Source organism: Pogonomyrmex barbatus, unplaced genomic scaffold, assembly GCF_055798465.1.
Source record: "Pogonomyrmex barbatus isolate J1 unplaced genomic scaffold, ASM5579846v1 scaffold15, whole genome shotgun sequence".
Classification (NCBI taxonomy): domain Eukaryota; kingdom Metazoa; phylum Arthropoda; class Insecta; order Hymenoptera; family Formicidae; genus Pogonomyrmex; species Pogonomyrmex barbatus.
The window spans coordinates 1650611-1663049 of NW_028297111.1; the positions used below are offsets into that span (position 1 = coordinate 1650611).

General features: G+C 27.3%; 2 protein-coding genes and 1 long non-coding RNA gene across 9 annotated transcripts in view; 2 read left to right on the forward strand and 1 right to left on the reverse strand.

Moving 5' to 3' along the window:
* HDAC6 (histone deacetylase 6) overlaps window positions 1–7365 on the forward strand; it is a 13817-nt gene extending 6452 nt beyond the window's left edge. For all 4 annotated transcript variants that reach the window (XM_089073281.1, XM_089073278.1, XM_089073279.1 and 1 more), the window contains 8 exons: window positions 80–249; window positions 1355–1695; window positions 1860–2055; window positions 2494–2623; window positions 5117–5689; window positions 6297–6460; window positions 6619–6906; window positions 7015–7365. In XM_089073281.1, the coding sequence (XP_088929407.1) occupies window positions 80–249; window positions 1355–1695; window positions 1860–2055; window positions 2494–2623; window positions 5117–5689; window positions 6297–6460; window positions 6619–6906; window positions 7015–7107 (1955 nt within the window). In that variant the 3' untranslated portion in view covers window positions 7108–7365. The remainder of the gene's footprint in view (window positions 1–79; window positions 250–1354; window positions 1696–1859; window positions 2056–2493; window positions 2624–5116; window positions 5690–6296; window positions 6461–6618; window positions 6907–7014) is intronic.
* A 588-nt stretch (window positions 7366–7953) lies between these two features.
* On the forward strand, window positions 7954–12047 carry PIG-Z (phosphatidylinositol glycan anchor biosynthesis class Z). Of its 4 annotated transcripts, none has more exons than XM_089073287.1 (6): window positions 7954–8211; window positions 9315–9497; window positions 9625–9796; window positions 9868–10268; window positions 10459–10997; window positions 11053–12047. In XM_089073287.1, the coding sequence occupies exons 2-6, from the start codon at window positions 9471–9473 to the stop codon at window positions 11972–11974; spliced, it is 2061 nt and encodes a 686-aa protein (XP_088929413.1). In that variant the 5' UTR covers window positions 7954–8211; window positions 9315–9470; the 3' UTR covers window positions 11975–12047. The 4 variants fall into 4 exon arrangements, with proteins under 4 accessions (XP_088929413.1, XP_011634508.2, XP_088929414.1 ...); XM_011636206.3 differs by having other exon boundaries at window positions 9420–9497; XM_089073288.1 differs by lacking the exon at window positions 9315–9497 and having other exon boundaries at window positions 11053–11098; window positions 11184–11325.
* LOC148937222 (uncharacterized) lies at window positions 9531–10621 on the reverse strand. Its single transcript, XR_016138462.1, has 2 exons — window positions 10480–10621; window positions 9531–10321 (listed from the first exon to the last, which is right to left on the reverse strand). It is a non-coding gene; the product is annotated as an uncharacterized LOC148937222 (long non-coding RNA).
* Window positions 12048–12439: the final 392 nt, after the last annotated feature.

The window sequence follows — 12439 nt, forward strand, 5'->3', positions numbered from 1 at the left end:
TATACTTTAACATTATTTTGATATTAACAGTTAATTATTATTTAATTTTTATTAGAAATTTAATTTTTTATTTTTGCAGTTACAAAGTTGCGTGAAACACGTTATAAAGTATCTATTGTCTACGATACAGAAATGCAGAAACATTGCAATATTTTTGACGATTCTCATCCAGAAAAACCAAGTCGTATTTCCAGCATTTATGAAAATCACGAAAAACATGGCTTATTTGGACGATTGCATTTTTTACAAGTATGATACAATACACACGCACGTACGCTCACACATAAATTGAATCCTTATTTTAAATAGTTCAATCGAATATCTCAAGAACTGAACTCGATAGAAATGGTATTTCAGACAAAAGTGTATGGTATGGAGAAGGACAAGCAATATCTAAAATCAATTTTCGAAAAACGTCTATTTTTTTAAAGTTACATGAAACTTATTGTTTTTTTGAACTATTTTTCTAAAAATACAATTATATTATTTTTTAGATATATTTTGTTTAGTGATTCTGCACATAAAATTATCAAAATATCAATAGTTAATAAAATATTTTATATTCTTATTTGGACCCAACAAAAAATGACTTGTAAACTATTTTTTTTCTAAATCTAAATTTTTTTCTAAATCTTAATATTTTAATACATTTATGTACAGAATTATGAAATGAATCAATTTATATAAAAAAAAGCATAATTGTTTTTAAAAAAATATATGTAGTTACATATTGTAAATTGTTTATTTCTTTTTAAAGAGTTCAAAGATGTCATCTTTTGACACATACACACACACACACACACACACACACACACACAAAATTACATGCTTATTCCTTTTTAAAAAATTTATTAAGTAAAATACAAAAAATATGTCCTTCTCGAAACCATTTCATCTGAAATTCTTCGAGCGAATTTTTATCATCAAAAATAAGTGAAATATTTGAAGAGAGTTCCAGTTTTCGATTTTGGTTTCGGTCGAGACAAAGGTTTCAATCGGACTCTAATACTTCTCTTAAAAATCTAAACTTTTTATTTGAGGCATTTTTTAAATATAATATCAAATTTAGAAAATACATAGCTTTTCCTCCTTTCTTCTCTCTTTTTGTTTTTGTTAAAATGAAATATTTTATGTGCGCGCGTATGTGTATACATGTATTTAATTTAATTAAATATTCAGTTTTATTCAGAAATTTAAATTATTTTAAGTTAGATAATGACTTATATTAATAAATAATTTAGCTTAAAGAATTTTTAATTTAACTTAATGTAAAGTTCTAACTTAGTATAATTGAAAATTACAAAATTTTATTGAAGGAATACAATATGATTATTTCTTTTATTTTATTACGAAGGAAAGACGTGCAGCGATAGAAGATCTGTTATTGGTTCATTCAATGGATTACATTAATAGCATAAAAAAGACATCGACTTTAAAACCTAAAGAATTACAAAAGCAAGCTTCGAGTTACAATTCCGTTTATCTTCACACTGAAACATGGTCAAGTGCCTGTTTGTCCACCGGTTGTCTTTTGCAAATAGTAGACACGGTTTTAATGGGAAAGTGCCAATCTGGAGTAGCTATTATAAGACCGCCAGGACACCACGCTGAAAAAAACACTGCATGTGGTTTTTGTATATTTAATAATATTGCTGTAGCTGCAATGTATGCTATACAGACTTTTCATTTAAAGAGGTATAATACTATGTTTATATAATAACATAATTGTAAATAATAATACTATATAATTATACATACAATATACATATATATATATATATATATATAATTGTATATATGTTGTATAATTGTACATAATGATATCAAAACTAAATGATAAAAATATAAATATGCTACAGGATATTGATAGTAGATTGGGATGTGCATCATGGAAATGGAACGCAATCTATTTTCGAGGAAGATCCAAGAGTTCTTTACATTTCCGTTCATCGTTACGATAATGGAAATTTTTTTCCAAATTCCAAATTCGCTAATTATACAAGCGTTGGATTAAATGCAGGCGAGGGATTCAACGTGAATATACCTTGGAATAAGGTAAATAAATAGTATATGTTTATGGTATTTTAGACAATATATTCTAATAAATCAATTTAATAATATTGATCGATAAAAAGAAATAATTTACATATTATAAGTTAGATATAGGAAATAAGAGCTGCGCAACATACGGTGCGTCTACTGCAATCAACTAATCAGCATTCATGTCTGACAATGAATAATATGCGAACTGTTGTTTTTTAACTCAAAAATTAAACTTTAGACAAAGTTTTATAAAAGAAAAAATTCAAAGTCTCCGAATTGAACCAAGAATATTTAAAAAAAAAAATAGTTCTAATTTTCTTTACATAATGTATATATACGCGCGCGCGCATATATATATACATATTTAATTGCAATAAACGGTTTAAAATTATGTATTGTTTATTATTATTTTCTTTTATTACATTATTATTGTTTTTATTACGGTTACAGAAAGGAATGGGAGATGCTGAATATATAGCAGCTTTCCAACAAGTTGTGATGCCTATAGCTTATCAGTTTAATCCAGAACTAGTTTTGGTTTCTGCTGGATTTGACGCTTGTATTGGTGATACACTTGGAGGTAAATATATTTTAATACGCATTAAGGTTTATTGTTGTATTTATGATTTACATATAATTTTTATATAAAAATATAAAAAATATAAACATTAATATGAAAAAACTTATTTATTAAAAAGATGTTTATTTACAAAAGCGATTAGCCGACTTTAATCTTGAGTAATTAAAAAAATTTTAGTTAGTTGATTCTTTGTAATTCTAATTCTTTGTTAATAGAAAACTAACAAATAAAATTCATATTATGAACAAATATTAGATTATTAACAATGATTAAATTTTTTTAAATTTAAATCGTGCGTAAGTAAAGTAGATTACACTGGATAGAAAAGTTTTTTATCATTTTCAATTTTCTCACAATAGTTGATAAGATACTAATTTTTAAAGATACTAATTTTAAAGAATCTGTGAATAAATGTGCGTTCACATGAACAGTCTAGCATTCACGGTTGCTAAGACATTTAGAAATTTGCATTAGAAACGGATGCTCTATCTTTGTAGATCACATTTCTAAACACTACCCGCTTATTCGGAAAACATTGATCAGAAAAGCTATTCATATTCTATGATTTTTTCTCGATCCTGATTTATGACTGCATTATTGTTTATTTCCCATTAGATTAAACATATATTTTTACACGTTAATTACGCACAATAATACAGTGTTTTAATAACACTAGATTTAATTAATTTTTGTAATGGAATGATGAATAAATGATGGACTCTTTATTTATAATTTTAATACAATTTTTTTAATCACCAACGTTATTTATTGTATCGATTTTTTTTAGCTTTTTCATTGTAATGACGATGACTTTCATTTTGTGTTATACTAATCTATTTTATATAAATTTTTCATTATTATTTATTGATTTATATTTATTAAATTTATATATCAGCAGCTGAAAGAAACTTGGTAAATTCGAATCGTTGTCTTATCATTAAAATGCATTAAATACATATTTTAATAATTAGACAACTTATGACGAGCTTTGCTCGTTTATTGATCTTTTCATTTTTATTTATATCATTAATTATTACAAAAATCGCAAAATGATAGAAAACTCTTCTATTACAACTCGATCTAGAAGTATATATCTAGTAAAATGTTAGATGGCGGATATGTAGATGTATTCGTGTAAATGTGTGGATGCAAAAATGCATGATTGTGTGAAATTATGTGGACGTAGGAGTGTGAAGGTGCAATGTATAAAAGTCTGAGACTTTGAATGTCTGTGGAGATATGAATATGTATTTATGTAATTAATCAGAAAATTGAGGATTACCAGTCATCATAAAGCCATTTTATTCATGTTCATAGCGTGAATCACTTCATTTTTGTTGTTTATCAGATGTTAAATAAAAACAAATGATGCTCACGAACTGCTGTAAACGTGAATCGGATCGCAGTCCGGCAGTCCTAATATCGATACAAAAGCAATCGTACGACGATAATGGCCGTTTTTTAATAAGAAATTTATTAGCAGTTTAATTTCATATTGTTTTATGCCCATAAGCATGGTAGAAAAAAACATCTATAAAGCAGGTAGAAAGAAAAATAAAGGAATTTCACTAATGTAATTCGAATCCAAGCTATTGATTAAATATATTAAAAATTTAATCGATCCAACCGTTTTTGGAATCCGATAATCTTAGATACTCGCAATCATAATCAATTTACAGAAAGAAAACTGCGGGTTTTATTTTTGTGTGCCGTACACACTTGACACAAGACACTCCAACGTCTCTTGATACATAATCTCTCTCATAGTTGATGACATATTGCTTGTATGCAGGTAAACGATTAGATAAAATATAAGAGTTTTTTACCATTTGCAATTTTCGCAATTATTTGTCAATAAGTTAGATATGTGCGTATTCGCATATTTTTATTAATTAATAACTCATTACTAATGCAAAAATAGTATAGCTTTTTCTACTCAATTTAATTCGCTCTACATATAAATATTGTATCATTAATTATTAGATATCTTGCATACACACACGCACGTATACACATACACACATATACAAAATGTGTTTTTACATCAATTGATTTGTCTCATTATTTTATGTATATAAATATTAAGATACTATTATCGAATAACAGTTTATGAGATATTTTTTATTTTATTTCAAAATATGCTAGAATAAAATATAATATAATATAATATAAATTATCACATAAATTAATAATCCTTCGTTAATATTTGAAAATTTTTATGAAAAAAAAAATCGATACGTGTAAAAAAATTCAAATGGTTCATATAAGAAAATATAGATGACATTTAGAAATAAAAAAATATTGACCTTCAGAAAAATTATTTTTCCATTATATTTCCTTCTTTAGACTAAACAACTTTTGTAATCATAAATTTTTTATATATTGAAATATATTTAGAAGATATTTAAATGTTTTTTTTTAAATTCCTACTTTATATATACATGAATAATTAATATAAAAATATTAATATCAAATATTTTTACTTTTTGTCAGGTTGTCTTGTAAGTCCGGAACTTTATGGTCATTTAACTCATTGGCTATCATCCTTGGCTAGTGGTCGTGTCATCCTTAGTCTTGAAGGAGGCTACAATATCAATTCTATTTCCCATGCGATGACCATGTGTACAAAAGCTCTCCTAGGTGATCCTTTGCCAATGCTGGATCCTAATCTTGTTCCTTGTACCAGTGCGATTAATTCCATTAATAATGTATTGAAGACCCATAAAAAATTCTGGCCCAATCTGCAATATGGAATGTCTTTACCAAAGGAAAGAATACTTCCCAAACTTAAGACAATTCCTAGTAAACTCGAAGTGCATGGAAAAAATATAGATAAACCAAAAAAAACAGAATCGAAAATCGCTTTAGAAGGAATTGAAAGTGAGAAACTGGAGTTAAATCTAACAATTGATAAAAACAGCTTAAATCTAGTAACGGATGAAGAGATTTCGAAACTAACATGTGAAGTGGAGAATATTAAAATTAAAAATTTTGAACTTCAAAAAACGATGGAAATCGAAGCGATCGAGACGAGAAAAAATCCTGGATTGATAAAGAGTTTAGATGGTATGTACATCAAAGTTATTAATTTTCGAAATTAATTCTTTAAGGCGCTTGACTAGTCGGTGCGGACATGTTGGAATTGTGACATCATAAGCGAGAAATGATAGTAAAATTTATTGCACATAATTTGCAAATAAAGATATATTTGACTAAAATTACACTTAAGATGACTTTAAGATACTTGATATTTGTTGAAAATAGACGGCTACTATTCTTTTTCTTCTTGTTGATAATTAATAGCCGTAAAAGATATGTGAAATGAAGTTTATTCAGACAGAAAAACATGGTTTGCTATGACAGCTATTGAAAAAAGTAAAAAATATGTTTTTATATATAAATCTTGTATATAAAATTCAAAGATAATTTTAGTTGCCATCCATTTTTATGAATTTGATAAGTATGAGATAAGTCATATCTGCATAATAATGAAATTAAATGTAATAAAAAATTTCAAGGTAAACAAAGATGAATAAACTTCTAATTTGTACTATAATGCTGTGTCACCACCGTCAACGCGGATTGAATAGTCTTCTTGGTTGAATAGTCAGGAGCCTTAATTGATTTCAGAAATAATTATTTTAAAATAACTGATGAGGTATTTTATTTGCAGTTTCACAAAATATACAAAAATGTGTAAATGAAACGAATCAACCAAGAGGAAGTCAGCAAGAAAATTCTAATATACGCGAGGATCGCGACGATGAGAATGCAACGTCTCTACAACGTGAGACACGATCCACAACTCTTTCGGAATATCTCTCTGATAATCTTCAGGTAAAACATATATGATGATAAAACATATATGATACAAAATATTTTATGCAAATCTTTCTGATCTCTCATCACAATAATCTTTGATAATTAAATATTTATTATTTTATTATTTTACATGCAAATATATAAATAACCATAATGTATTTTTTGCTGGACAGGCTCTGACAGCAGGAGAAATGTTTGCAATCGTGCCCTTACGAGATTGTCCACATTTGTTTATGGTCAATGATGTTCCCCAGAGTGGAATTGATGTAACTTTACCTTGTACGGAATGCTCCAGCACGATAGAGAATTGGATCTGTTTGCAATGTTATACTGTACACTGCGCTCGTAATGTTAATCAGCATGCAATGCAGCATGCAGATGAGAATGAGCATCCCATCGCACTTAGCTTCAGTGATATCTCTGTTTGGTGTTATGGTTGCGAAGCCTATATCGATAATGTTGTAAGTAAAAATTTAAAATTGTTTTTTTTTTCTTTTTCATAATTTAAGTTCACTATAATGTAAATAGTACTTATAAATCAGAGTTGTTTTTTTATGTTTAATTTTTAGCGATTATATGCAGCAAGGAACGCGGTTCATCAAAGCAAATTTAACGAAGAACTTCCCTGGACTTACAGCGAAAATAACATAAATACATCTTAAGCAATCAAAAATTTATTTAAAAAGATAGTTTAGTAAAAAAATATGAAATATTTTTTGGACTTAATTCTTCAAATTTAATGCGCAATTAATTATAATTAATTAAAGATTTAAAAATAGTTAATAAAAATAGTTTTATTTAAAACAGATATTATAAACTATAATATTCATTGCAATTTAATTCAAATCTATAAATACTATTAATTATTATCTTCGCTTTTATAATTTTTAGATAAATAAAAAATTTTATACAAAATTCAATTTTGACAATTTGAATTTCGTTAGAAAACACAATTTTCAGAAATATATAAAAAGAGCAAATAGGGATTTTTTATAAATTAAAATATATTATTAAAAAAAAAACTCGATCCAAAAGACCTTAAGAATAATCGAGCTATAAAAATATTAATAATGTATTAAAATAATTTATTAACATCAGCAAGAAAATACTCAAACTGAAATACCTCATATTATCTTGATTTAAAAATTTTACATGTTCTGAAAAAATTTAAGGCTAAATAAAAAAATTGAAAAAGTCTTCGTTTTCTTCACCTCAAATATTTAACAATGTATCTCCCTTCGATTGATCATTCGTCGGGGGAACTGTTAAAATAATTGTAGACATGGCATAAAACATTGCATATAATTCCACATACATCAACCTGTTTAGGAATTTTCCAATGGCTCACCAATCAGAAGATTTTATAATTGGTCAATCAGCGTTGTGTGCTATCGGTCCCTCTCCTTTTCCCTTACGTCAGCCAAGAACACAGAGACCGCGTTCCGATATTCACTAGAAAATATACTATACTGAAAATATACATATAGTTTAGGTCACATATATTATAGATTTTTAATACTGGCAGTGAATATCGGAATGCAGTCAGAGAGATATCCTTTCTCCTATTATTTCTTATCTCCATGATCGTTTTATCTTTGATTTGTATAATATTGACGAATATAGACGAATAACGAGGATAAAGTAATATATCCAATTAATAAGGATAAAATGATTTTGAAAATGCAAGCATTGAGTACTATATCAGTGTCTGGCTGTATTAAAAGTAAATGCTAATAAAAGGAAGAAGAACAAAGAGTGATATGTCGGTATGACAGATTTTTTAACCTTCAAAACGTCAACTTACAGAGAAACTTAAAAAGGAATCAGATAAATCTGTGTCATATAACCCTAGGGTTGAAGACACACAGTCGGAAATATCCGACATCCTCCAACCGGAAGGAAAAAAAAAAAAAAACTGTAAAGTCTAATTATTAACTTTCGCAATACCGAACGATTATTTTTTTTTTCTTTTCAAGTCTGTTTTTATGCAAAAAGGAATCGAAATAAAAATTAATTTATTAAATTCTGAGATAAAGGAAATATTTGGTAATTATCTAGAATAGTCTCACCTCAAATTTTATTAATGTATTCATTCGACGTGTTTTCATTCAAAACGAAAGAATCCGGCAGGAAAACACGGCGGTTTATCTCACGAAACAAGTTATTAAGTGTTAAAATTCGAATTTTTAGAGGTTAAAATATTTGTTATACCGGCTTGACAGTGCTATGTACTTAAAACGAAAATTTATTTACATTTATAAAAAATATATAAATATGTTTATTATAAATTTTGAAATATATATATATATATATATATATATATGTGTATATATGATACTATATAAGTACTATATAAATATAGGCTGTTATATATAATATAATAATATATAAGTATAGGTTGTTTTTTAATTCAATTAATAAATTGCATTATACATAAACGTAACTTTGCTCTAAAAGCAGCATTTGCGCATTATATGATTAATCAATCGATGAATTAAAAAACTTATATATACTATATATATATATATATATATATTTATGTATGGAACTTATATATATATATATATATATATATATTACACACACACACATATACATACCATATATAACATTTTAAATTTTACAATAAATATATTTATATATTTTTCATAAATATGAATAAATATGAATAAATTTTTGTTTTACAAAATAAATAAGTTTGCACTACGGTCCGTCATTTATTTCTTAAAAATAAGCATTCTCAGCTTTAATTATACAAATTCTCTTAAAAACACATTTTTGTATATAATTTTTAGAGCATTTGCATTAGAGAATTTGCATTTTAAAGCAGAGAATTTATGTAATCAAAGCAGAGAATATTTATTTTTAGGAATTAATTTATAGTATGTACAACACTGTATCGAGCCAGTATGACAGATATCTTAATTTCTAAAATCTCAAATTTTAACGCTTAATAACTTGTTTTGCGAGGCAGACCATCATATTTTTCTGTCGGATTCTTTCGTTTTGAGTGAAAACGCGTCGAATGGGTAGATTTTTATTAAAATTTGAGGTAAGGAGATAATTCTAAATAAATTATCAAATATTTTTATCTTTTTGAATCTGATCTTTATTTTTGTATGTTTTAAATTTACTTTTATATATACTTACATTAATGTATAAAATATTTTTATCTGTAGCATAAGAACGAGTATCGTAAATCCATTGATGATTATCAATCTGTGGCACCTGTGCGACGTAGAATCGGCCTTTATTGGATTCTGGCCGGATTAAGAATAACTCTTACTTTTGTTTTACAAACTGGCTATATTCATCCTGATGAATTCTTTCAATCCATTGAAGTTATCTCTGGTATTCCATCATTCTATTACATATTTCAACATTTGCTTTATAATCAATATTTATCTTTTTTCTTTTTACAGGAGACCATTTTGATATTGACGTCTATAAGCCATGGGAATTTAATGCTACTTTCCCTATACGTTCTATATTCATTCCTCAACTTGTTGTTGGTTTGCCTTATGCAATTCTCAAAAGACTGTCTCCATATACGTTTCACTTTCTTGGATTGTCATTAAAGAGACCATATTTCTTTGTACTTTTCCCAAGGCTTTTCATGTGTGCATTTTCCTTTTTGTCTGATTATTTTTTATACAAGATCTGTTATATGTATGGACAGAACTACAGAGTCAGACTTGTCACATATGCTAGTTCATATGTTATGCTCACCTATGCCACTCGTACGCTATCCAACTCTATTGAATTGGTATTGACCGCTGCACTGTTATATTTTGTTTCCCGGTGCATGGTATATTCAGAAAAAGTACGTCTAACTTTTTTAAAAAATTAAATGACATGAGAATAGTCGATGAGGATCTATAAAGAAAAATTTAGTAAAAGGAATTTAATTTTAAAGAAATTTCTCATTTATATAAATAAGAGATATTTCACTTTTAATTCTGTTATTGCTTGTTATTTCATATTACTTTAAAAATTTTATTGTTTTATATCAGGTAGTGTTGCAGAATGATTACCTTTCCAAGAAGTACAATGAAGCAACAACTGCTGTAGAGCGAGTCAAATATTATAAGCTCAGAGCATTACTACCTTCGCATTCTCTGAATGATTGCTTTGTGCTAGCTACGATAACAGTAATAGGAATATTTAATAGACCAACTTTCATCGCGTTTGCCTTTGTTCCCATCTTTTTCTGGCTGCAAAGAGGATTGAATTCGAAAAGCATTGACTTTAAAGACTTTCACATCAGAATAATCGTCTTTATTCTCTGTGGATTACCAACTATGCTATTTTTTATTCTAATCGATAGTTTCTATTTCGGTTATTTAACAATAGGGGAAATAGGTCAACTTGAGATCGGAATTGACAATTTTGTAGTAACGCCAGTTAATTTCCTTAAGTATAATGTAAAAGAGGAGAATTTGAAATCACATGGACTGCATCCACGTTTCCTACATTTTCTAGTAAATATACCGCTACTGTTTAACGTTCTGGGAATTATTGGATTGCTGACATTCATGAAAATGATATATAGGTAAGTTATATCAATTGGTATGAAATGGTTCATTAACAATAATATTCTTTTCCAGTGGATTGAAAGCGCAATGGCTGCATTTACCACGTCTACAGAGCATCGTAGGCTTGATGACATTTACATTCATCGTTCCAGTCACGTTATTATCTCTTTTTCCTCATCAAGAACCTCGTTTTATAATTCCAGTACTCTTACCATTGGTATTTCTTCATGCACCCGAGTTGAGTCAAGTCCCTTATCTGGATGTTGTCCGAAGATACAATGATGAAAATAATGAATCCCATAGTTCTGTTGAGCTGAAGAGGTTTAAGTCTAAAAAATTAGTAGTCTGGTACATCATTAATTTGCTATTGACTTTTTTCTATGCTTTTATGCATCAAGGTGGAGTTTTACAACTCGCATCTCATCTCACAACAGAACTGAAAGCCAAACCACATCTTACTCACGTGCATTTATATACTTCGTATAGTTACTCATTGCCTACTGCGTTGTTACAGCTGCGAAATACCCGCAGAATTTACCGCAGTAGCAGTAATCATAAATATAAATTGAAACAGGATTTTCATTTATATGAGCAAGGTTCTAAATCTCTGCCACAGGTGTTTGATACCATCGCCAGGAAGATTAAAGATTGTGAAGAGAAGTTTGCTGTCAAAAGGATTCCTTACAGATTGTATTATGCACTACCGGCTTCTGCGATAAGCGAGTTTGCAGAGTTATCAAACAATAAGTCACATTCATTCAGGTTTCATGTAGTCAAGTCTTTTTATCCTCATATTTCTATAGAGAAATTGCCATTGTTGCTGTCACTAGATGGGCTGGAACATTTAAATTTAAATGTCAATGATGGCATTTTTAGTAATATCAACAAAGCTGCACAAAATATTTATGAATACGTCGAACAATTTAAATTATTGTTATTAAAGATTGACTATTATATGCATGAATCGAAACAAAGACGCAATGGATTAAATTAAAAAAATAATTAACTCGATAAATTTAAAAAGCTGTATTATTTTTACATCTTTAAAATATAAAATCTAATAATAACATGAATATTAATTATTTAGAATTATATATATATATATATATATATATATATATATATATATATATATATAAAATATAAAAATAATATAATCAAAGTAGTTGCAAGAAAAGAATTTAATATATATGTACATATGTATACGACGTGTTTGAAACATATTTATAATTTTCAAATAATTTATATATTTATTGTTCTTGATCAAAAAATACATTTATAATTATTTTTATTAATAAATAGTTATAAAAAGGATATCTCATTATATAAAAAATACATGATACTGTAAAAGATCTATACACACACACACATATATATATATATATATACATACACATATACATATATATATATATATATATATATAAACAAAATTAAACACTAGCGCTTAATTAAACAG